At 41.1% G+C, this 26720-nt stretch overlaps 2 protein-coding genes across 4 annotated transcripts; one reads left to right on the top strand and one right to left on the bottom strand.

The window, feature by feature from the left end:
• Positions 1-2367: 2367 nt before the first annotated feature.
• LOC124132268 (AP-2 complex subunit mu) lies at positions 2368-21117 on the bottom strand. Of its 3 annotated transcripts, none has more exons than XM_046496112.2 (11): positions 21039-21117; positions 20476-20568; positions 18766-19031; positions 17107-17189; positions 13150-13285; positions 11925-12072; positions 11357-11491; positions 11006-11141; positions 7967-8064; positions 5756-5867; positions 2368-4969 (listed from the first exon to the last, which is right to left on the bottom strand). In XM_046496112.2, exons 2-11 carry the CDS (start codon positions 20547-20549, stop codon positions 4835-4837), a joined length of 1323 nt encoding a protein of 440 aa, XP_046352068.1. In that variant the 5' UTR covers positions 20550-20568; positions 21039-21117; the 3' UTR covers positions 2368-4834. The 3 variants fall into 3 exon arrangements, with proteins under 3 accessions (XP_046352068.1, XP_046352070.1, XP_046352071.1); XM_046496114.2 differs by lacking the exon at positions 21039-21117 and adding an exon at positions 20759-21006; XM_046496115.2 differs by lacking the exon at positions 21039-21117 and adding an exon at positions 20778-21006.
• A 339-nt stretch (positions 21118-21456) lies between these two features.
• On the top strand, positions 21457-26659 carry LOC124132267 (60S ribosomal protein L22-like). The gene is made up of 4 exons (XM_046496111.1): positions 21457-21595; positions 25218-25349; positions 25710-25831; positions 26462-26659. The coding sequence occupies exons 1-4, from the start codon at positions 21587-21589 to the stop codon at positions 26604-26606; spliced, it is 408 nt and encodes a 135-aa protein (XP_046352067.1). The 5' UTR covers positions 21457-21586; the 3' UTR covers positions 26607-26659.
• Positions 26660-26720: the final 61 nt, after the last annotated feature.

Genomic DNA, 26720 nt, shown 5'->3' with positions numbered 1-26720 from the left:
AAGTACAGGACCACCGGTATATAAAGAACACATCACATTTCTTCAGGCCTTGGATCGTGGTGTGAATGAGTATCTGTCGTGATGATGTCGACAGTTGATATGGGTGCCTGTGCATATGGTTCACGTTATTTACAGACCTCGGTCAGATAGCTGTGAACTCTCACCCACTCTTCCAGTCTCTGTGTACATGTTTGTTCAGTCTTACATTTCCAAAATACACGAACTGTTTTTCCTTCAGTTTGTCAAGTTACTTATCTAACGCCGTTAATTCAGACAGACTATATGCATATTTTAAGTCCCTCGATAGTCTGACTTGATGTTTATCGAACGCCCTTCCTTCAGTTCGACTAGATACGTGGTGTTAGCCTGCCTTCCTTCTTTTATAGTCTGACCAGATACTTATTGTACGCCATTAATTCGGTCTGACTATATACTTATTAAACGGTCTTTATTCAGTCAGACTAGATACTTATTTGAGGCCTCATATCACGGCGGAGGAACCAGAAGTAGGCTTCACACATTGTACCTGTGTGGGGAATCGAAACCGAGCCTTCGGCGTGACGAGCGAACACTTTAACAACTGGTCTACCCCACCGCCCCAGATGCTTATTGAAATCCCTCCCTTCATAGTCTGACAAGATGCTTATTTAACGCCGTTAATTCAGTCAGATACTGAGTGACTGTCTTCATTCCATCAGACTTAACACGTGCCGAACGCTTTTTGTATTTACCATGAAGGCCACGACTGGGTCAGTGGTCCAAAGATTCGGATTTTGCCGTGCAGAGTTGCGTCGCTTGATCTTTATATTCCCGAGGATCGACACGCAACCTTCTTATATGTAGCCCAGTGAGTGTTCCACTAGGCTACATTGGCGCTGATGAATCACAATGCTTTTAAGAATGTACCGTACGTCAGCAACAGATTTTACGCCCGTTTCCTAAGGTTCACGGAAAGTATGTTTGAAACATAAAAATGTCGATAAATGTTGTTTCAAGTTTGTTTTCGGTTTATAAGTTAGATAAAACACCTCCTCTCAGGTGTTTATGATATTTTAAACCCTTATCCCGCGGATGCGTGCTTTAAATATCATAAAAACCCTTCGACATGCTTTATCCTACACACGACTGTTTTGGGTGTCTCCCTTAAATACATTATTGTGTAGACTGTTCTAATCCATGTCCCAACATATGCAAAGAACTCTGGCGGTTACAAGTTTTCCACTATGTAATGATGATCTCTTTGCGTTATGATTGGTCACATCATCCTGAAAGTTCTAATGAGAGTTTCAATACTGTCCTGCACATTCTTTGTTAATGCCATTAGGACCGTCCCTCACGCCTGAAGGCAGAGTGAGGTGAAATGGTGTTTAACGGTTCATGATTTTTGCAGTTTACATTGCGACCCGCACACGTGTGTGAATGCTTGTACTAGTCCCTACAATGTCACAGTTTTAAGTTGGAGTTGTATACCCCACTCAGACACAGTATACCGACTCTGAACTGACCATTCCTCCTTTTATCCCCTTAATGCTGAACGCCAGTCAGGGTAACATGTACCATCTTTGAAAATATTTTGGTATGGGGTGGCCAAAAATCGAACCACCGACCACCAGCTCTCCGGGCAGACGTTCTATTTCCTGGACCACACAGGTGGTCCACACCAGATGAGGCCTCCTGAGTTGTTTCTCAATAGTTTTTGTTTCATCTTCTCATTTTTGGGTTTTACCACACTCTATGATGGCCACTTGTTAATAATCAAGTCTGGACCAGTCAAAGCAGTTATTGATATCCCCGCGTCTGGGAAAGTGTGACTCACAATCAACTAAGACTGACCAGACCATTATTTTAGTCACCTCGTACCAAAAACTGGGAACTTATTCATACCAGAATCCCCTTGGGATTCAGAACAGTCTCTACTGCTGCCATCAACCAAAAACAACAGTCTCTACTGCTGCCATCAACACAACAACAACAGTCTCTACTGCTGCCATCAACATGACAACAACAGTCTCTACTGCTGCCATCAACCAAAAACAACAGTCTCTACTGCTGCCATCAACACGACAACAACAGTCTCTACTGCTGCCATCAACATGACAAGAAGTCTCTACTGCTGCCATCAACACGACAACAACAGTCTCTACTGCTGCCATCAACACGACAACAACAGTCTCTACTGCTGCCATCAACACGACAACAACAGTCTCTATTGCTGCCATCAACATGACAACAAGTCTCTACTGCTGCCATCAACACGACAACAACAGTCTCTACTGCTGCCATCATCACGACAACAACAGTCTCTACTGCTGCCATCAACACGACAACAACAGTCTCTACTACTGCCATATATAACACAATACATCGGACAAGGATATACTTTATTGCCTACAGTATACCAGACAATATAAACATACAGCACATAGATGAGGGGAATCAGGGGAGTGATGTGCTTATATATATCTAATCATACCACAGACTATTTCAGTGCTTTCCATACAGTCTCACATAAATACACATCAAATTTAGGTAATTCAAAATTATTTCATTCTAACAAACCCTGAAGGTTATTTCTATACAATTCTACAGACCACACTGACTAACTTGAGGAGTTCCCCAAGGAAGAGAGATCGGCTCCAAATACACGTTGATATTTACTCTTAAGTGTCAACTAACCCACACCAGCGTGAACAGTGACGTTTTTAGTACAGTCTATGATGCATAAGTGTCCTTACAGGGCAAGTACAGCAGGGTGTCACTAACGTGGGTGCACTGTGTAAAGAATACCTAACACTGAAAGCATCATTTATCTGGCTGACCAATAGCAGTTGAAGCTTGACATCTGTAGCACAAAATCATGCATATGTAGATGGAATGCAATATTGGCAGTAATATCTGCTCTTACTTAATCTGTGACACTTCTAGCCAACTTGCTCAACTATCAGTATTTACAATTGATCCCACCAAATCCATGCAAAAGAGTGAAAGTTAAAGATAGGTATAAGCGATAACATAAGACATAACATGATAAAAGCTAAGGCAGTAACATAACAAATCAAAGTTCTCCAACACAATTTGTACAAGAACCCAAGAAACAAGGGTAAGTATCCGTTCTCACTTCGTAACACATACATGACATTGTTTCAGTTCAAAAGTGTGAGTTCATACTTTGTAACTGAAACTTAAAGAAAAAAATAGTTGGAAAATAAACAGAATGATTTAGTATGCTGGCATCTGACACCTGGTGTCGCAACAATCAGAAGCACAACACAAGGAATATTATTACACTTATGGCTATTTGTATTGCACTTTGGTTTTTCAAATGCAATATGTTCAGTGTAATTTGGTTTTCTGGAAAAGTTTGTACATGATTTCTGATAAACACAAAGTTGAAGTAAGAATTCATAACAACGTCAAATGGCATTGAAACATTTGAATTGTTAATATTGACATGAATATAGATAATGATAGTTACATATGGGTTGCCTCTTTACAAATGACAACACTCACATCTAATCTCAACTCTTTAGACACAACATTAATATCACATGTCTCTAATAAATTCACAGTTTGTACATCTAAGCAAAATCAAATAGATTTGGTGATCAACATGAATGTTGCTTTCAAGATCTATTCACACTTTTGTGTCAACATCAACAAATTGAGTTTTCAGATATGCAAGAGTCATCTCCCTTGTAATATCTATGGACAACCTCCTTCCCAGCGTGTCAAGTGTGACACCCTCGTTACACTCCCTTAACATCGCTGCCATCAGTGTGGATGTGACCATTACAAGAACCTTGAAATTGTCCCTCTAACCCCAAATGTAGTGACATTCATATCTTTGTGCCATCAAAGTGAATTTTTAAAAGGGTTACGACTGACTTAGCAGTATTTCCAAGACAAATTTCTGCTTTGATTGTTTAATCAGATTGGTTCATGATTGCACCCAACAGAAAAGCACCCAACTTTCCCATTACATTCTTACAATACCATTACATGATAGTTGTAAAGAAAGGAAAATTCAAATTGAAAAACAAAGAATATTATTTAGCTGGGGGAAGAGTCATAGCATTACAACAGTCATCACTTGAACAAAATGGTCAGTCGGTTGTGAGTGCAACTCTAACTCAGTGGGGAGCTGTGACTGGTGGCAGCGATAGTATAGAGAGCTCCTCAAACAGGCTATCACTGTGAGGAGCTTGACCTGTGGGCAGTCTGTTTTACAGACAAAGGTTTCAAGATTCACAAGAAAATTTCAAAAGCATCAGATGTTTGTGTCCAAGATATTTTGGGGAAGATGCAAGTTACAAGTTACAATTCTGGTGGTATCTAGGTCACTGCACATGGTAAACTGTGTTCCAAAACTGTAAAATGGAAAGAGGTTTCAGACTGTATGTGAAAAACATCTTCTTACAAACCCTCTATCAGAAGGGAAAAGTCAAACTGGATGTGGGGAAACTTGACCTTTTCACACAGCAATCTCAACACAAAGGGATATTAATCAAAAGAGCAAAACAATTTGTCAGTAGCACACATTATTTTGACCCATTTTAAAAAAAGGCGTTCTGGGGGAAAGTGAACATGAACAATGTTTATATTTCTAAATGATATGCTTAGTTAAGTAATGGCTTTAATGCTTTGAAAATGGAGCTGCTCCTTGATAAAAACTGAAAACTCTTTCCATGTCACACATTTCAGTAAAATGAATTTACGTAATAGTTAGGTAATTCTGTGTCTAGACAACACTTCCATCTAATACCTAATGATAACAACATGACTTGTATCCAGGTAGACAGGGAATTTGAATTGTTTTATCCTAGTTGAGTTGTGTTCAGCATCGTGTCTCATACAGACCACTCCGGCCGATGTACCGTACCCACTTGATGACATCATGATCGCTATAGTTCATCTTCGACTCAAATACTTTCAGATACCTAACCTTAAAACCTGATGGGGCGAACGGAACCTGTAACAAAACATGAGAGACTGTAATATTCTACCTACACAAGAAATAAGTGGTCCAGTTGAAAAACAGGGCAATATCAATGTCTTCAATATCATAACAAAATACTACACTGGGAAAATTAGAAACCGTTTAGAAAGATAAAAACGTACCAGACAGAACTATCAAAGTCAGATTTTCATACGTAGTACTTGCAGAATTGTGGTGACTTTGGTGCTAAAGCATTCCCATACTTGCAGCATTGAGGTTACCTGGGTTCTCAAGCATTCCTGTACTTGCAGCATTGAGGTTACCTTGGTTCTCAAGCATTCAGTGTTGGATTAAGTTTTTGAATTTTATGTTAACAGAATAAGATATCAGAACACAATGACAAAGTATCTTAGGAATGGCACATGTTATATTCTTCACCTTTCAAAATAAGATTTGTAATGCAAGTTTTTGTCTCAGAAAATCCAGTGAAATCTTACAGCAGGGTTGTAGAGAATGGACGCAGAAAAAACTATACTGCGTCCCAAGGGATTCACAATATTATTCATTGTACCTACAGTGTATCACGAGCACAAGTACGGGTGTATGTTATCTTATACATCAAGCATGACCTCTGTCCACACGATCACTGATCCATTCCAGAATCAAAATCTAATTATCTAAACGTACAGTACACTACACCATTTCATTACATTACAGTACACATATATTGCCTACAAGGACCCTCTCTTTTGTAAGTGAAGTTAGAACCCTGCTGATGTGAGGGCAAGAATGGGATCTTCTCATAACATTGCCACTCACCTCAAAGTTCATTGATATTGGGGGTCTAGTCCATTTCTTCTTATCATTTGTGTTGAGGAGTTCAATCTCAGCACTCAGCTGGCACTCCTTCATCCCACCCATACGCTTGATTCTACAAGTCAAGAAGAGCAGTCACATCAGCTTAGTAAATCAAAATGATATGGTCGGTTTCTAATGATTACATAATTATATGCCAAGTTTAGTCAAATCTAAATATTTTTTACATTTGTATACATATCCTGCATTACTCCTTAATGCTACTACTGCTGTTTTCTGACAGAAAGACAAACTGTGTGAGATCCAGCTCCTAAAGAAAAGTTGTTCCAGCAAGTAGAGGTAGCAGCCATGCACAGTCGGCACGTGACCTGGAAGCTATGATGCCACATTAAAGCATGCAATCCTGTAAACACAACATAGCAAAAGGAGGGCACTTAGACGTCGTAATGCAGGATAAGTATACAAATGTCAGGTGGGCATACCTTTCAGATGTGATCCATAATAACCCCTTGCCTTCCATGCAAGCAGTTGCTATGGAGAGCCATGGAAGACGCGACTGCTCTGATCTCGTCAGGGTTGGTAGCCTATGGGGGGTTGTCTAATCCGGAGGCTTTATCAGCTGCTAGGATGACCGCCCAGAGCCAAAGGGAAGTAATATGCCGGCTGACCTCTGACTGCGATGAGGGAGAGACCAGTAGGGCATTCGGCAGGTGTGCCAGGTGTGCATGAAACCAGGCAGAGCTCGGATGTGGCAATCTGCAGTGTGGGTGTAACAGGACGTTGGAAGTACTAGGAGGTTGCCTCTGGCAAAGGCTCAAAGGTCAACCTACCAGTATCTTGCCGGCCATCAGGGCCAAAATCAGTGTCAGGTCCTGAGGGGCCTGGAACATTTGAAGAACCCTGGAAAAGAGAGCCGGAGATGCTGAGATGTGGGATGTCAGCAGGCAGTTCTTGGATGTGGAGAACAGATCAATGTAGGGGGAGTCAATCTTTTGGCAGATCAAGGTGAACACGTCTGCGTGGAGCTACCACCCAAGGGAGCCACCTTGTCCGGCCTGGACAGAGCTCTCAACCTGGTAAATGCTGAACGAGAAATTGCAGGTCCAGGCTGACCACCAAGTTGTAATAGGGGAAGGTCTGGTTTGTAGCGATGGAGAGTGGAGAGTACCCTGGTTCCAGAGACACCACACCATGGTGATGTTGTCCATGGATGTGGTCAACTCGGCGTGACCGAGAATGCTCTGTCAGTGAGTGACAGCCAGGATAAGGGCTTTTAACTCGAGGTTGTTGCTGTGCCGATGGACTTTGGACCACAGTCCCCAGACTGTCTGAATTGCCAGGCAAGCTCCCCAGCCCTGCTTGGATGCGTCGATGAACAGGTGGAGCGCGGGATGCAGCAGAGTCAATGAGACGTCGCAAAAGACATTCGATTGCACTGTCCACCAACGGAAGTAAGGCGTCAGGGACTGTTGGATTGGACACAAGAGTTTTCGACCTCAGCCGGTCACAACATGAACTGGCATGAGCAATCCCAGGAGCACTAGCCATTGACAAAGTGGAAGCGGCTGTTGAGGAGTGGGAAGCCGTGGTAGAGGAGGTTGTGGGTTGTGTGCGCTTATATGGTCAACCTGGAGGTCATCTCTCCTAAAGTGCATCGCTATAACGACGGGGTAAAGGAGAGCGTCGCAACAATCCTTGTCCAGTGCCGAGGTGAGGACAGTCAATATAGGGTAAGGAAGGAAGGTGCCAAATCGGGTGCCCTATCCACGTCAGGGCCCGGAGATGGCGCAATAGAGGCCTAAGCAGTCGACTAGTTGAATCAGCCCAAAATGTATACAGGTTTGAAAAGATCCCTCCCAGGAATCTGAAAGAAATTCATGATCAAGATGATGAACGGGAGAGCAGCTCCGGGGGGAGTGACGCGATCCAAAGTACGTGGTTTCTCCTTGTCTCTCTGTCATGACGATCTAGGCCGATGAGAGTCAGGAATAGATGGAGGTGCCAGTGACTTTGATGTGACATCATAGATTCTGGTTCACATGCCCACTGTGAGAAGGTCTGGCTTCTACTGGTTGGAACAACTTTTCTGTAGCAGCTGGATCTCACACAAATTGACTTTCTGTCAAAACAGCAGTAAATTCCTTAAGCAGTAATCCAGGATAAGTATACAAAATATGAATGATAAGATGTTAAGACTGGCTCGATGATACTTACTTCCACACTATAGCATTTTCACTGGCCTTGTACTTAGCCTTGCCCTTCATACAGATCACCTGCACTCCACTAGTGTTGAGTGGTGTTGGGATCCGCACCTGAAATGAGCCAGTCAAACCTTCAAACACAGATCCTATGTTCAAACATTTGGATAGATATTAACAATCTCAATCAAGGCTGTAGTTACAGGTCAGGGAATGATTACTAAACAACTAAATTTTGGTTTGTATATTACAAACATAACAATTTAACTCTCAACAAATAATAATTTCTATTTCAATGCCAATGCCAATACTAATCACAAAAAAGTTTGTTTGTTTGTTGTTTAATACCGCACTCAGCAATATAAAAAAAATAGAGTCTGGACCAGGCAATCCAGTGATTGACATCATGAGCATCAATCCACACTATTGCATCAACCAAGTCAGTGAACCTGACCACGCGATCCGGTTAGTCGCAAGCATGGGTCGCTGAAGATCTATTCTACACCGCATCTTCACGGGTCTAATCACCAAAACAGTAACAGTGAATATCAACCTTTGTGTATTCTCATTTAGTACTAAAAAAATTGATTTTGAAGGGAAACAGTATCTGCTGAAAGTGGACACTGACAAATCCAGATCTCTCTCAATACCAGAAGAAATGCATGGTCCGGAATTTCACAAGGTTAACTTATCATCAAGCATAATCTGTCTAATGGTGCCTTCTTTACTGTTGACTTCCTGAATGAAATTGTAGAAGCCAACTTCTCGTGTAAGTGCTGCTCCCTCATCCAGATTAATTTTCCCCACATCTTCTCACACATTTAGTTATTTGTTCTCACCAATCAGCAGCCATAAAATTGGGTCTGGCTCAAATAACATTGTATTAACCCATGTGATAAAACTTGGAACCCTCACAATCTTGACCCACCTTTTTTCAATGTGCCTTATTGTCATTTCCTACCTTTCACTTAGAGTGATACAGGTCTTAGGCGGGTAAGCTACGAGCACAGATATGTTGCTGACAAACCCAGACACATCAGGTCCGACAGGGATTCAAAACCATGATCACAGGTTTCTGGCAGACATAAGCCAAAGGGATGCAACTCTGCACATTGAATTGGGCGCCTTAGACAACTGTGCAACTATGTTTTGTGTAAACATTGTAGACATTAGGATTGGACTCCTGTAAAATTTTAAATAAAAAGTTTTTTCAATTTTGTGTTTTCCAAAAGGGATGGAGTTGCTGCATAAACCTCTCTCATCTGGACCACTGTCCCCACAAGGCAAAACACTTAGTTCCACTCAAGTCCGGATCAGACAGATTCCATAGTACCGTAATTTAGTTAACTTTCCCTCTAGATATGAGCACTTTTCTAGCACTATCAGAACTGTGTACCAGACATATTCTTGCAAACCAATAAGTACTGCAAAAGTACTGTTATGATATTGCATCGCCATCATTCAAAGACCTTGCATTGTATACATTCGGATTTTTGAGCCAAACTCATGTAACTATAACGGAGATGTTGTTATTAGTCAATGACAATGCAGGATTGGGAGGTAATCTATTTGCTGCTGACACAAAAGGACGTATCCCCGTTTAAGAGGAAGATAATGCCCAATACGATAAACAGAAGTTTAACGATGTCTTGAAGAATGTTTTTGAGAATAAATAGACAAGGTACAGCAACAATTAATAACAAGCATGAAATACTCACATCCCCCGCCAATATGACATGTCGGGTGTGTGCAATGCATTAGCTCCTGTGAACTATGTTCACTGGACCTTTTTGTAAAGAAATATAGTACGTTTTTCAAGATCTGCTCCGGAAACGAGGACTACCTCCATTTTCAGTCTTAATCAAAGTCGGTGCCATGGAAACTCGACAAATAACTTTTAAAAAAAATCCAAAACTATCCAAAGGCACCAGTTCACCACTAGACCTATCAATGTGCAAAATATGGTGAAGAAAAATGGTACGGTTTTCAAGATCTGCTCCGGAAAAGAGGACTACTGCCATTTTCAGTCTAAATCAAAGTCGGTGCCATGGAAACTCGAAAAATAACTTTTTTAAAAATCCCAAACTACCAAAAGGCACCAGTTCACCACTAGACCTATCTATGTGCCAAGTATGGTGAAGAAATATGGTACGTTTTTCAAGATCTGCTCCGGAAACGAGGACTACTGCCATTCTCAGTCTAAATCAAAGTTGTTGCCATGGAAACTCGAAAAATAACTTTTTTAAAAATCCCAAACTATCAAAAGGCACCAGTTCACCACTAGATCTATCTATGTGCCAAGTTGGGTGAAGAAATATGGTACAGTTTTCAAGATCTGCTCCGGAAACGAAATGTGACGGACGGAAGGACGGACGGACGGCACTCATTCCTATATCCCCCTTCCACTTCGTGGCGGGGGATAATAAGAGGATATGGCATTGATTGCCTGTGTATTTGATGCGGTTGTAATTTGCAATCCGTCTCTATTTGACTAGTTTGATCCGTACAACATGCCAATGCAGTATTTATCTCAGGCTTCAAAGTTGCAACTAATTTGGTCGTAATGGTGACTGAAATTTCCACATGGCGACCAATATTATTTAAGCAGTCAACACTTGGCTACTAGGTAAAATCAAGCTGGCAACCTGGTATCACTAACAGCATGATATTATAGACAGAAATCTAATACACTAAAAAGTACTGATTGACAGAACTAAAATTTCATTATTTAAATCTACAAATCATGATGAGATTGTGAGGTAAAAAAATAATAGATAATCTTGTCAACTAGTATTTACAACAATATAATTAACAACAAAGCTTGTTACACCAAAGGTAGGAGCCAGACTGCTGCAGTTAGGCACATTTGGTATGTTTTAACAATATAATACATTACTGACTAATAGTCACTATAACCTTGAAGTTTGGTTTCTTAGTTTTTCACACAGCTTTTTGAATCTCGCATTGGCTCCCAGAAAACAATTGTTAGGAGCCAAAGGCTCCTTGGGAAAAAACTATACTATGAGGCTTGTATCTGGAGCACTGCTTTCCATACCTCAACCTTCTGGGCCAACAGCGACGGTTTGAAGTTTGATTTCACAACAACCTTCACCTCCATCTTTTGCCTCCCAACCTCCCTGACAAGGGGGATCACACGGAAGGGCAGACTAATGTCCTTGGTTGTTCTGTATCTGAAAGTAAATAGGAATGTAAGTATAAGGAGGCTGAGGGCGGAGTTGACATATTGCACCACATAGAGCCACAAGTCACTGAAGTTGACCTGACTTAGGAAGAAATAATGCTAAGACGCTTCAACCGTTGTCACAAACATCAATAGAGTTAAAAAAAAGAATTAACAAAATCAGGAGAAAGTACTTCTCAGGAAAGACAAAATAAAGCAAGGTACCTCATGAGTTCAAATTCTCCATCAGGTGGAATGAAGCTGATGCTGTGTTCTGTCTCAAACTTGCTGAGCTTGACGCACTGGTGGAACTGACAGTCATCAATGGCTATAGACGTCTTTCCTCCTCCACCAAAGTGGCTGTGGGCAGGAACAATGGTTTAACACAGAAATGCTGGTTACAGCATGTCAGCAGTCATAACAAACCTAAAACACATGACTTCTTGGCAGCTCCTAGTGTTCTTGGCAGCTCCTAGTGTGTATTTCTTTCTCCCATTACTTTTTACTGTTTAAACTATTCAACCTAATCATGTTAGTTGATACAAAATGTTTCTGTCCTCAGTCAGTTTTCACTTCATAAAACTGTCAAAGACATCATTTCCAGTAAAATTCCACAAAATACTTCTAAGTCTATATGTGACACGTTACATCAAATACTAAATATTCAATCATGTCAAGGAAAACAGTTGATCTGTTTAATTCAAAATAAATAACCCTAAAATAGAACCAATAAACCAAGATGCCGCAATGACCTCCAAAGGTGGATGGTAAATGGTCCCTTTCCATGACTCACCTCCCCCTGCTTGCTGTGTCATCCAAGCTACTCTTGCCTTTGCTCTCCATTAGCAGCTTATCATTAATACCAAACTTGCACTCCGGCATTCCACTCAGATAGCTCTTCATCACAATTCTTCCAGCCACATGGGCACTCAGCACCTGACCTGAAACAGAAAGTGGTCAGTGATTAGTGTACAACACAATCCTTCGAGGCATATGGGCACTCAGCACCTGACCTGTAACAGGAAGTGGTCAGTCAGAAGTGTACAACACAATCCTTACAGCCACGTGGGCACTCAGCACCTGACCTGTATCAGAAAGTGGTCAGTCAGAAGTGTACAACACAATCCTTACAGCCACGTGGGCACTCAGCACCTGACCTGTAACAGAAAGTGGTCAGTCAGAAGTGTACAACACAATCCTTACAGCCACGTGGGCACTCAGCACCTGACCTGAAACAGAAAGTGGTCAGTCAGAAGTGTACAACACAATCCTTACAGCCACGTGGTCACTCAGCACCTGACCTGTAACAGAAAGTGGTCAGTCAGAAGTGTACAACACAATCCTTACAGCCACGTGGGCACACAGCACCTGACCTGTAACAGAAAGTGGTCAGTCAGAAGTGTACAACACAATCCTTACAGCCACGTGGGCACTCAGCACCTGACCTGAAACAGAAAGTGGTCAGTCAGAACTGTACAACACAATCCTTACAGCCACGTGGGCACTCAGCACCTGACCTGAAACAGAAAGTGGTCAGTCAGAAGTGTACAACACAATCCTTACAGCTACGTGGTCACTCAGCACCTGACCTGTAACAGAAAGTGGTCAGTCAGAAGTGTACAACACAATCCTTACAGCCACGTGGTCACTCAGCACCTGACCTGTAACAGAAAGTGGTCAGTCAGAAGTGTACAACACAATCCTTACAGCCACGTGGGCACACAGCACCTGACCTGTAACAGAAAGTGCATGGTGCCTAATTGCAGTCAAGGTCTACACAAAGTAATCATCGTAATTAGTGCTCTTTTTGAAACAGTGAAACATGTCTCTGTATAATTAGGATAAGCATTCATTACTAGCCTAACAAACCTGGATCAAACTTCCATGCACAGCAATAAGCTATCTTAACAGTCTGATAATTTAATATATATTTGATGGTTCTAAGAATTGAGTTAACAATAAAACACTGTATTTCATGAACATGGATTCAATAGTTCATGTAGAAGCTGCAAACTCACCTTGTGGTGACATGAGAAGGTTGACAGATTCCAGCACATCCAAGAACAGTTCATTCCTCCGGTATTTGATTCCCTCTCGGCGCCAGCCAATCTGGCCTGTTACTTGTGACGTGATCTGAGCTGTCTCTTCCTTTGTCTGTGGAGACAGGTGGTAATTGTTTTTTCACAAAACAGGAAGATGCTTGCTGAACATATATAAACTTGGAAATTTTCCACTAAATTGTATATTTACATATACTTATCCTATCTCACACTATGCATTCTTCTTTCTTCTTTGATCCTATGTGGAAACGTGCTTGAACAGAGTTTCCAGGCTTCTAAAATACAATTCACCTGAACACACCCCAGCATCACCATTGTCACCACCCAAAGAAATGGGTCACACACATAATCCCATGCATAGCGACTCATACGACCTGATTATGTGTCTCCTGTATCTGTCATTTCATTCTCTATCATCAGAGCTAACAGGCTAGAGGAGATTATATACGGGGATGGTCGGGTGGCATTATGTATGTGAGATAGGATAAGTACAATAATATACAATTTATTAGAAACTTTCAAACTTATCCTATCTCACACCATGCATTTATCCCATGATTGGATGGTGAACGCAGATACCCTAGCCTGTAAGACTACAACGGTGAGACATACAAGAGGAAGCTGGTTCTAAACAGTGAAATAAATAAAATACTTAAACCACTGACTAGTGATGTAAACGACAATAACTCGTGAGCGGGAAATCGATACCCTACTCGAACATAACAGCATGAGATCAGGAGTATGCAAAACATGTTTTCACATATGACATTGTCAAATGAATGACCGTGTAGCTGTAAAGAAATAAGCGATACAGTGTGTACAATATATGATCAATTCGGAAGGGGGCTCTAGTCAGTCGATTCTACAAGACAGCACAACACTATCTCCCACAGACAATAGCATGCATATTCTTGGTATCTCTTTTAACACATCGACAAGGCAATTAAACACACCCGAGTGACTAAAGCGTGCCAAGAAGAGAAGAGGAATGATTGACAATAATCAACCAGTAACCGACAACACAAAGACTCAAGGCAGAGGTGAGCAGAATAAAGGTTTGTGACACCATGCCTTGCAGCGACTTGGATGTTAAAGACCAAAGTCTACAGACAAGCAGGCAAGTTTAAAGATTTATTCCATATACACACGAACGTAGGACGAGAGCAGGAACGAGTATATACAATTGTTATCTGCATTGGTGAGCTGCTGACAGCTGTTGAGCCAGGACCAGAGGACCGAACTGGTGCAAACCTTGGACATAAGTGACAGTGTTGTTGAGCAGAAAGTGGGAGGAAAAGACCAAAGGATGATCCAGTGGAGCCAGAAGGAGATCGCATTATGGGAAACTTCAGTTACTGCTGCAGTCAAGATCGGAATGAAGAGGCTCTTCTGGGAGCACCTGCAGCCGCCAAGTAAATACGAAGAACACTGACTCTGACAGCCTGTCACGTGGGGATAGGGAGTCGATCAACTGGAAGACGTCAAGTGAGACCGAGGAGCAACATCTTTTTGATGAACTAAACTACCGCATTCTTGTCTGACTGTATCATGGTGAGGGGAATGGAGAAGCACCGACCAGTGAGATACCACCTTAACTCCAGATTGTTGATGTGAAGACAACATTCGTTGTCGGACCAACACCCTTCTACCTGGCTCCCAAGCCCACAGTTGATGTGTCGACGAAGAGGTGAAGGGTCGGAACAAACAGCTTCAAAGAGACCCCGACGCAGCATTCAACTGCTGACGGTGCAGATGCAAGTGGAGCGGTAGGGAGAAGGATGAAGGGCAAAAGGAAACACTGAATTGGCCGAAGGTGGAGTTGGCCCCGCACAGTGAGGGCTTGAGGCTGACGTCAAAAGGCAGAGGATCTATTGCCATTGTAATAACAGGAGCGGATGTTTGAGTGCTGGTGGTACAAGACATTGGATCTTTCAAACAACAATCTGGGCAGACAAACAACTTGCTCTGATGGGTGTCAAACAGGGCCCCGAGTCGTTGAGTGTGAGTCGTCGCAGACTTGCTGATGTTGACAAGCCAACCGAGGGGGTGGATAACGTTGCATGAAGATATTGTAGAAGGATGGTGGCATCTACATTGGCCTGGATGAAGTTGTCGATTCTACCTTGTTATGGATCATAAGGACCACACCATGTATGAAGGCATCATCCTGAGATAGTGATGATGACAGGCCCTTTGTCACGGACAGGATGGTGGAAATCAGAGGCAGCATACATCAAACCATCACGTCAAGGGGAGGGAGTTCCCAGTTTTCCACTGTTGAAGATGTAAAGGAATGTTTGGGACACAGTGTAGACACATCATCATCCAGTACCTGAGGCGAGACAGGGGTAGACATGCCGTGGGTGCCGGCATCCTCAAAGACCGGAGAGACTAAAGTTGATCTCGAAGGCAAAGAAACAAACATAACGGCAAAAGGTAGAGATATCTAACAGCACTGGTCTAGGAGGGAGGGTGATAATCAGAGAGCTTACTGAGGAAACTGCGAGGCCTATCAAATGATCCTTCACTGACATACAGCAATTCAGATGTAGTTCATCAGCGATCCAACTTAAAACTGAAGCATGGTCGGCAGGTACGAAACTCTCTAAAGGGGAAGGTGGAGAAGGGTGATGGTCAGTTCCCGCTGCATATTCCACAACCAATGGGACCGGAACAGCAGAACCAATAGGAGCGGGCTGTGAAGGAAACAGAACCTGAGTTGAACTGGTCGCAACCGGAGGCGTCGATGAGGATACATGCACTGCTGTATGGCTTTGGTGGCTGCCTGTACAAGAGAGTTAAAGTTCGGTACCAGGTCAAGAGGCTGGTCCCTGTGATCCCAAGAATCAGGGAGTTGTTGCACCAGTGGAGGGAGCGGTACAGCAGGATCCACAGCCGATGGCACAGGTGGACTTCAAAGTAGAAAGGGAGCAGCTACATGAAAGACAATCCCGCCAAGGTAGAGTCAAGACAAACGACGATCAGCTGGAGAAGATCGGTGACGCTTCTCGGCGAAAACGAGTAATCTGAGGATTGCATTTCCTTCTTCTTTCCCATTCCCCATAACATGGTATAAAAACAGCTACGCTAAGATACGGAATCCGTTGAGAGAAAATATATATATATATTCTCTATTGCCAAACAACTCACCTTGGTGAAGCGATGAGAAATAGAAAGGCGTGATTAGGTCTTGAAGGTCACTAAGCACGGGATTACGTGCATGACCCATATGTTTGGGTGGTGACTAGGGTGATGCTTGGATTTGTTCCGGTGTATTGTTTTTAAGAAACTGGAAACTGTTCAAGCACTTTCAACATAAGATCGAAGAAGAAAGAAGAATGCATAGTGTGAGATATAAGTTTAAAAATTTACATTATCAGTTAGTTTTCAACCAACCTCTTTCAAAGACTAATATAAATTTCTGTTATCAGAACATGCATCAAAGCTTTCCACAATTTGTTAATTCCTTTATACACATGAATGTCAGCTCTGATTCTGAGACCCATTTTATCATTTTCAATGTACCCCGCCAACATGTAAGATACATTTCTTATGTTCCCCGTAAGAATTGCCAAACGGTTGGCATTACATTTGTAACATACCAACAGTAATTTTATATCTCGAATTGATTATGTAAGATGCCATTCTCTGGATATTTACGATACTTTCCAAATGAAATAGATCTAGGTGGAATAACACTGAGTCTGTTAAATTTTTGTCTTCTGCTATAAATGCCTAACTGTGGAATTCTTAACGATTTGGACCAAAGCATGCAAGCATAAGACATGCCGGTCCACCGGTCCCTCGGGGGACCCGGGTCGATGTACCCTCTATATTAGTTTACGTTCCCCTTGCTCTCTGGGCTCGGGACCGGTGGACAACTTACAGTGTTCCCAGTTTAACTCTTGGTCTCACCTGAGATTTAACACCTTGCTGTGTGATGAACGTCTTCAGGATACCTGTGTCAGTGTTCTGGGGGTAGCCAAAATCCAAAATTTCTGCAAAGTTGAAAAGAAATCCTTCATTAGCACAAGTCTTCTAGGCTGCCTGGCAACAGGGTGTGCCAATCTGATGAAGCCAATATGCACTTCTTACAAACCTAAGTAATACATTACTTGCTCTTTGCATCATAAGAGAATGACAACATACATTAAGCTGTCAATTCCACTGATTGACATATAAAAAAGAGTATCTTCCAAAAGATGACATTCAGATACATGACTGAAACAAGGTTCTTGATATAAACTAGTTTGTATTTAAGTCACAGTTTTTCAGTCAGATACAGTACTTTTGTTCCATGACTGGTGGTAAAGTTATGCTAGTCCAAGCAGCTATCAGGCTAGATCATAGCAAAACTTATTTCTAGAAAATCTATACAGAATCCAAACGTAAATGCACAGATGCATCCTCTCTATCTCCAGGGCTCCCATTTCAGTAAACCTACACTAACCCCTGGATCCATTCCCATGGTTCTCTCAATCACAAATTACCCACCCTTGATTTCCATCCCTTGAGTCCCTAGTATATAATAGTGAGTGAGTGAGTGAGTGAGTTAGGACTTAAGGGGACACTGTTTTAAACTGTATTTCAGTTACATCGATACATGTCTGCTTAATATTGGAGGAAAGACCTAAGTGAAGCAATTCTTAACACATTTAGGATGATTACAACTTTCATGAACCAACAAGTATGGGTATTGTTCTGACAAATCGAGAAACTTAGAAACTCTGCACAGCCAACTGTTGCAACTTAGAGGAATGGGCCACCCAGCCCCCAATTTCAAATTTTCATGGCTACACTCTGTACATCATATTCAGTGAGATTTAAAACTGCAAAATGTCCCCACCAACTGCATTAGGGCTGGGACGAGTGACTCAGGTACTCGGGTCAGGTGGGTACTGAATAGAACCCGGGTACCCACAGGACTACCAGGACCCATGGTTAGTCATGTGATATACTAGAAATGACAACAACAATAACACACTACAAGTCACAGTGTAGGCATGATCAGATCATCTTATATGTGTATTTATATAGTTTTTTGCCAGGGCTCAGGTACATTTTGTACCCTACTCTTTAAACATACAGCTGGTACCCAGGAACAGTGTCTAAAATAACAACCTGCCAGCCTGCCTGTGGCCGGTAACCTTTCTGTCAGGCTGCATGAAAGTTGCCTCTACCTGCCCTACTGTCTGGCAGATAATTTTAAGCCAACCTCAATATTCAGTTTAATAATAACTCCTCATAGATTATTTGAGGAGTAATTGTCAGCATTATTTCAACGTAATCAAGACGCGATTAGTCTCTTATATTTCGTGATTTTTCAATATTTATAATGTCTGAATGCAAGCAGGTAACTTTAGATGGGCAGGAAACATTTATGAGTCACTTTCCTGACTGGGTTGGGTTTTAAAATTACTTCAAAAACTGCCGAGTAGGGTTAGGGAAAACGGCTTAGGATACCTGAATAGTAAATTTGGACTCGTCCCAGCCCTATACTGTATACTACACATCTAATACAATGGCAATCAATATCCTTAGGGTTTGAGTTCCAAACTCTGAAAACATGCTTACCATCAAGAATTTCATAAATCAAGACAAAGTTGTTCTTGACATTATCCTCCGAGATTTTGCCAAAGTAGGACTGCATAACTTCCACCATCTTATGGAGAAACTCGAACACCATAGCAGCATTGACATTCTGTTTTGTAACTGCAGCCAACCAGATGTTGGACTTCTTGATGTGGAAGAAACTGGTTCGGGCAATGTTTGTCACTGGCGACCGAACCTGCTGGCGGGCATGGATGACATTGACACGGAAAGCATCAACAGCATTCCGACTGAAAACAAAAGAGGATAAAAAATAATTCTGTCAGTGACTTTCAAAATGGATGATAGGTTGCAAGCTCATTTGACTGGTCACAACTGCATTTGACCGAGCACACTTGTATAGCAATAACTGGGCTTGGCAATGACTCCTAATTCACTGATCTCTACTGCATCTTTGATCCTTTGGGCTACCTGTGTTAGGGTAAGGGTTGGGGTAAGTTACTCAAAACTCAATCCTTGATTCCCCTTTTTAATTGATCATCCCCTTTCCATCCTCGGGGTTAGGCACAACACCCATTTACAATCCCCAGGCTTATTACCCCTTTCTGATCCTAAGGGGTAATGAATAAGCTTAGCCACCTCACCTATTCTTATGCATTATGCATATTTTCAAAGTTATCTAGTGTTGCCTAAGGTAAATAGATGCTTCTCTCTTTTTAAACAAATTTTGAATTTATTTTTCATAAAAATAGACTCCCTCGTATGTTCATATTTGTGCACTTGTGCATTAATCTGTTTCTAATCACCAAGTAAATGAGCACTAATAATGTTTGACACTTCCCATATGGCTGCAGTTTGTTTGTTGTTAATGCCGCACTCAGCAATATTCCAGCTATATGATAGTGGTTACAGTAAAGTGTTGGCAAATTAACTCATTAGCCCAGCTTAGCTTCAAGCTGGAAATATATGTTTGAACCTCCCATTTCCAATGCTTGACTAAATAAATACTGAAAAACTGTGGCCGGTAAAGTGAGCCTGTGACCAAAACTTTTGTGTGTCCCAACCTGAATTTATCTATTGGCAAGCATTATTAAAAACATTTCGTTTTCATATGGGCTATCATGGGCTCAGGTTTCTAGATGGAAAGAAGAAATTTAACAGAATCAAGCTTCAAACTAGTGCTCATATCAGGGATTTTCAAGTGCAGTACTCTCATTAGCTGCCAGCTTGCCATGCTTATTGCAATGTAATCATAGTACTTTAATATTGACACAAACAAAAATGGAAACATAGTAGCTATATCGTTTCTTTGTTGTTTTCCTCCAATGAAAACTATTCCAGCAATAAATCATTGATTGACATGATTATGATCCATATGAATAACTGTCTAGGTGTGATAACACACACTTATTCAAATCACCAAGTTCTCACAACAGGCTATGGAACACACCTGATGAAGGAGTAAGCATTTACTCTGAAACGTTGTGTTCCTGATAATAAAGAAGTTCACATCCATATATTCTCTTCCTTATGTGTATCACTTCTAAATGCCTTTCAAAGACCTTATAGAACACAGCATCCCAGAGTCAAAACAAGGTTGTTGCTAGACCTATTGTTGAACGAAACTATATTTTGATCTACAATGATGGTTAGAAAACATGGTTGCATCAATAATAAAAGATAAAAGATAAGATATTATACGATGCAGAATATCTACTAGGTAATACATCTCACCCAATGTCATCTCGGAACACTCGGGAGATAAGGACTTCTCCCTTGTGGTTGTATATAAACAATCCCCCAATCATCTTGCTAGTTCGCCATCAACTGGAAATAGATATCAAATTGTCAAAGGCAGTGGTCGATAAATCAGTTCTATTAATCATGCTAATTAGTCACTCTAAGTGTGACACGACGAGCACCTTGTCGGACTCGCTGTAACAACATTCACAGGTTACGCCCCTTCCTGAGCAATAACGCGTGTGCATCGTTTGATGAACTTCAGTTTAACACATACACACAAAACCTTTCCATACTGGCGGATTATCCATCTTGTGTCGTCTTCAATGCCACACATTCTGACAGGTATTATTCCTGAACACAAACTGCCTCCCAAGCAGGTACAGATGTCCCAGCGAACCGGTAATTTATGCGTTACTCGATCTATGATGCACAAGATCACAGATTATACCGATTCATATTTCAGATCTAGTAAAATAAGGGCACACAGCGTTCATTAAACAAGCCTGTCTTTGCTCGTCGGGCTTAAATTTGTTAATGTGACTAAAAAATCCTACCTCATTTGCTGCGTCAAGGGGAGGTTCCGCTAGTTCAAGGCGGCATATATCCCACAATTCTCAGAGTGTGCATTTGTATGTCTACAAGTTTTGATATATTTCTTGAAATTTCAAATTCTATACGCATTAACATTTTCAATCACATAAATCGTATTTGTAAACATATTGTAAGTTATGTATTGTTCACATATTGTAAACGGATCAAAGTACTTTTGATATAGTTTAATAAAGACACATTATTTTCATTGATATAAAGCTACTCGTAAGGGTAATAGTATATAGTGGCTTCGATTTCCCAGCTTGGCTCCGGCTGTATATCTAGTGTTAGCTTGAATGAAAATCGCAAACGCGAAGACATCGACAAACCAGCCTTCACTGACTTTTCGATAAAAGCACATAGAGATTTTGTTTTTACCCCTGAAATTGTGCAAACTAGGTAATTTCTCATAATTTGGTGTTGAAAGTAAAAATGCTAACAAACTGCACCTCACCCTCAAGTTCCGGTGAAGAGACCCACGTGCCCTCCTCTTTGACTCAAGGCCGCCATCATGCCAGGAGTGAGTTTCTGTGGCTCGGCAATATTTTTTGCATTTACGAAAAATCTCTCCTGCCCTGTTATCTTTCAACACATTTTACTTAATATTGGACATGAGCTTGATATCATTGTCTGTATTTTGTCATGGAAAGGTTCACGCGTTTGTAATAATGCCAGAATAAAGTAGGCCTAGTCCTAACACGTGCACATGACTCCTTAGACAGTGTTAACAGGTTAGATGTCTCACACGAGGTGAAATCGGCATAAGATTAACTGCAGTGCAATCAAAAGTTAAACATTTGGATACCAAACCAACAATTCAGAAATTGGGTGAAGAGAAAAAAACGAATCTTTTTTTAAACTGACACTGTATGGCATATATCCAGGCTTCCATAAGTCCCCTTTGCGGGCAAATTTCGAAATCCAGTGTTTCAGTAAGCTTTTTTGTCACCCGGTCTAATAACGGATCCTTATCATTTTCGAACGGCCCCCCATGTTACTGTATAAAAACATACCTTTCGATCAGAGTTTACTTTTTTTTTTATTTCTGAACTGTAGATTGTGTTTTTTCACCAGAATGCATGTTCAAGATCATTTAATCTCCGCTGGCAAAGGCGGTTACGACTTGCCGTATGTATGCGGTTTTGTAGACTGAAGCCGCATTCGGCTGGTACGCTGCTGACTGGTATCATCATGGCTACAGCCGCGAAAACAGCCAAATCTGGATAAATATACTCATAATCAGCCATGATAACCCGACAGTTTTGTTTAAGTGTGTGTGTACCAATTCCCACAACTGTAGTTTTGTAGCTGGCGAAATCACGGTTTGGCCCGGTCGCCATCTATGATATATGTGACGTCATTATTTATTGGACCAATCACAGGACTGAAATGGGTAGTCAGCTGATAAAGGGAATCCCTTACATAGTTATTCAATTCTTCGCGTAAATCTGGGAAGTGTGATGGGTTCAGGACTTTGTCAAGACAAGTAAGGGTAGACAGACTGTCTTCAGGAAATCTGGGATGTTATGTACCGCAAAATTTATCGATGAAGCCTGCACATGAATTTTGAAAAGCCTGCACCCAACATGCATCCGCATATGTAACTTTCACACCATGAAACACGCCGTTTGTGATGTCAAACGATTGCAATCTTTGCAATGAGTCGCAGGTTAAGTTAAAAATTTGCATTATCATGCCGAGATTCATATTGTCTTTCATAAATATTGTGTATTTCATCTGTTTCATTTTTGACGAGCCTATCTATTTAGATAAACATGTCTTAGAGTGTGTAAGTATTTAAAGTTCCATTGAGAAAATATCATGAAACATGAAAAACTATTACTATTTGCATATTGGATCACACTCCGGGGCAGTGGTGACTTAGCATAGCTCCACTGCCACAGGCTAATTTGCATATGTCACAAGACTTTCCTCTTGTTTGTAAACCAACTCGCATTTTCAGAAAGGGAAAAGAACAGCTTAATGCAAGTATTTGGGGCGCTTTAATATTGTTTTGCATAATTATATACATACAACTGCAACAGTGAGTTGCATGACAATACATATGATATTTACACATAAAGTGACCGCATTGCAATAGCTCTCCGTAGGTTTCGATGACAGCACATGGAGCCCAAAAATATTTTGTCATGCACCTTTTGCATTTGTGGTAGCATTTCTAGATCTATATTATTTTAAAAAACAATATCTCAAGCTCACCAAAGGCTTGCATTAGGCCAGTCTGTTCTGTTTTCAGAATAAGCGTGTTTGTTAAACATGCGAAAAGTTCAGTCACGTGATAGTGATATGCAATTTAGCCAATGGCATGCGAAGTCATCACTGCGCATGTGTGTGCATGTGGTTCTGAACTCATTCGGAAAATATCGATAAATCTGTTACTTGATTACTATAGCTTTGTTGTGTCTAGATACCAAAGATAAAAAGATGCAATCTGAATGAAACGAAACGAGTCGAATCCAGTTTATTTTTAGAAAACTGATTTCCTTTCTGTGTGGAAGAGAAACAGACTGGTTTTAGAGTTGAGTGAACAAAGTTTTAACACCTTGTTGCAGACAGAGACTCAGTTGAAGTTATTTTTTTTCTAACATTCTTTCTACCGGACACTGGGACCGTCACACTAAACATTTACCAGTCTTTGACATTTTTTACCAGCCAAAAGCCGGCATATACTGGAGAACGGAAACACTGGAAAACATCACTAGATATGGTTCATTTTTTTTATTATTTGCTGAAACTCCAAGGTATTTTATCATTGCTCACAGTGTGATGACGTAAGATTAAGCATAAAAACTTATTTGCTGGTTCCGTTATCAGTGCAAGTGAGTCAAATCTACTTGAAACTTTGTTAATATTGACATTACTTGTGGTAGCATCCTGGTTTCTTCCAAACACCCAAGTTGCCTTACATTGAACAAGACCAGTTTTAATGAACTTCATTTGAGGTTACCAAATTTAATCATAAGTTGGTCAATGCTCAAGACTGAAGCAGGTGAAAAAAAACCCGTTAATATAAATTTTGAAGCCATGAGCTAATTTCTGTTCCACAATTCAGAAATTATTTCAGATATCTGAAGAAATATTTCACTGTGGTAATGATACTGATCAGGTCGGGGAAGACCCATGTCTCATATAATACACTGTTCAAAGTGTCATACCTCAATCAGGTCATATATCATTCCTCAGTGGATATTTAATTTGAGATGTTTCATTTGGGGTAACTAAAGTTTTAACCATCAGTGCAGTTGATTTATCGGGGCAGTCGGGTAGCCTAGTGGTTTAAGCATTCGCTCGTCACCTGAAGACCTGGGTTCGATTCGTGACATGGGTACAATTCGTGACATGGGTACAATGTGTGAAGCACATTTCTGGTGTCCCCCGAGTGATATTGCTGGAATATTTTTAAAAGCGGCGTAACACCATACTCACTCACTTAAGACTTGTTCAAGAATTCTGGATCTTTTTTTTTTCCAACCAACACTTTTTTTTGAGAAAGCGTTTTCCACAGACTATATGAAATGGATGTGCAAATTAACCAATTATTACAAGAGACAATTTCAGAAATCTTAGAAATGTTAATGTAGCATGCTTATTTTGGTAGACATTTACTACTCATCATCTTTGATGATTTCTGTACCTATGCTGTTTACAATTTTGTATTGTTGCTTTGCTATTCGTGAAGATCCGGGGTAGAATAGGTCTTCAGCAACCCAAGCTTGCTGTAAAAGGGTGACTATGCTGGTCGTAAGAGGCAACTAACGGGATCGGGTGGTCAGGCCCGCTGACTTTGTTGATGCATTTCATCGATCCCAATCGCTTGGATCGATGCTCATGATGTCAATCACTGGATTGTCTGGTCCAGGCTCGATTATTTACATACTGCCGTCATTAGGCTGGAATATTGCTGAGTGCGGCGTTCAACAACAAACCAAAACCAAATATTGTTGCTTTGCTACCAGTAATGGTATTCATCATGCTTTGCCCAAGGTAGTGCCGTGATGTGGATCATTGGCCTGCTTATGGTTTGACACTCGTTTGCTCGATTATTAACAGGGCACTGTCACTGTGATCTAGATGGATTATTGATGACTGCTGTGTTAAACATTTTTAACATTTGACTTCAGAAAGTTACAAAACGCAGCAAAGGTCCCGTAAAGAAGGGGAAGGGCAAAGGCCGCAAGAAGCGAGTCACCCTCCACTATATGGTGGACTGCACACACCCTGTTGAAGATGGCATCATGGATGTAGCCAGCTTCGTAAGTACAACAGAGTCCCTCCACTGTCTATGCTAGAAGCTCAGGAAACTAATTCCAGTTTACAAGTCCTACCTTAGTAGATCAAAGTGAAGTATTGTTAAGAAATAGAAATGTTTGAAATAACCAATCGCTTTGACTGTTCAGAGTTTGTAGCAGCAGTTAAGTTTGTTAGTACCTAATTCTGTTCCAATTTTCTGATGGTTATGACTCACAAGTCGGTAAGATGAGTTTAATGAATGATGCTATTGTAAGCATTTGAATGTACTAACACATGCTGTGGGATTAGGGTCGCCTTCCCTAATCTGATTAGGGCCATCTTCCCTAATCTGTACCGCCATGTCATGGCTTGTGTGTTGACAGGAAAAATACCTCCATGAAAGAATCAAGGTTGATGGCAAAACAAACAACTTTGGTAACAATGTCACCCTTGAAAGGAAGAAGAACAAGATTGAACTTACCTCTGAAATCCCCTTCTCAAAGAGGTATGTTCGTAGCACTAACCTGTCCTGCATACTCCTCGATCCAGACGTATTTGTTTTATATCCAATACCTGATCAGTTATCATGGAACTGTTTAAGTAACTGAGATTCTTGGTTCTATGACTGAGAAAACAGTATTCGTTATGGACTGAGAGTATAGTTTGTGGAAATTTTCATGTTTGGAAGCAAGAGAAAAATGACACTCAATTCTCTATAATATATCTGAATTACTGGGTGGTTACAATTAGCTATCTGTAATAATTTTCACTCCAAACAAGCCAGATTGGTTGTTGACTTTGAAATATAAGTAGCCCATCTTCAAAGTTGCAGGCCTGCATTTGTAAATACGTTAATGAGCAGACCACAAATTATCATTTTCCTCAGATGTGAAATTCAGAACGTGGTGATGCCACCATAGAATGTCATCAACCTATGCTGGTGGTAAGAGGCAACAAAATTTGACTCATTTGGGTGGTAGCTTGTCTTTGTCTTTGTACATGGATCATTGTTTGCAATATTGTATTGTGATTTGTGCTGACTGCAAGTCTATGCTCATTACCTGTCTCATTAATGCTGCTGGTCTCGATGTAATACTTCACACAATCTAAACTTCTGTCATTGCTTCTTTTCTAGGTATCTGAAATACTTGACAAAGAAGTACCTGAAGAAGAACAACCTCCGAGACTGGCTCCGAGTGGTGGCCAGTACTAAAGAGGCCTTTGAACTGAGATACTTCCAGATCAACCAGGACGAGGAGGAAGAAGAGGGTGACGAGTAGCCTCCCTTTGATTAGCGATGTATCTTGCAAAGGCAGTAAACACTTTTATTGCAGTTTTGACCTTTGTTATTCCATGTTCAACCAAAGTTATGGGATGTCATATTGCTTTAACAG

Source organism: Haliotis rufescens, unplaced genomic scaffold, assembly GCF_023055435.1.
Source record: "Haliotis rufescens isolate VD_foot unplaced genomic scaffold, xgHalRufe1.0.p SCAF_13, whole genome shotgun sequence".
Classification (NCBI taxonomy): Eukaryota; Metazoa; Mollusca; class Gastropoda; order Lepetellida; family Haliotidae; genus Haliotis; species Haliotis rufescens.
This window is presented reverse-complemented; position numbering and strand designations above follow the sequence as displayed.

Bases quoted from the DNA above. Each gene is read 5' to 3' on its own strand.
- LOC124132267 (XM_046496111.1), top strand. The intron at 25,350-25,709 runs GTAAGTACAACA...GTGTGTTGACAG, and splicing joins TCATGGATGTAGCCAGCTTC to GAAAAATACCTCCATGAAAG. The intron at 25,832-26,461 runs GTATGTTCGTAG...CTTCTTTTCTAG, and splicing joins GAAATCCCCTTCTCAAAGAG to GTATCTGAAATACTTGACAA.
- LOC124132268 (XM_046496112.2), bottom strand. From the start codon at position 20,549: ATGATTGGGGGATTGTTTATATACAACCACAAGGGAGAAGTCCTTATC. The intron at 11,492-11,924 runs GTGAGTCATGGA...TCCTGCCCACAG, and splicing joins GACACAGCAAGCAGGGGGAG to CCACTTTGGTGGAGGAGGAA. The intron at 5,868-7,966 runs GTAAGTATCATC...CTTGACTTGTAG, and splicing joins GAAAATGCTATAGTGTGGAA to AATCAAGCGTATGGGTGGGA.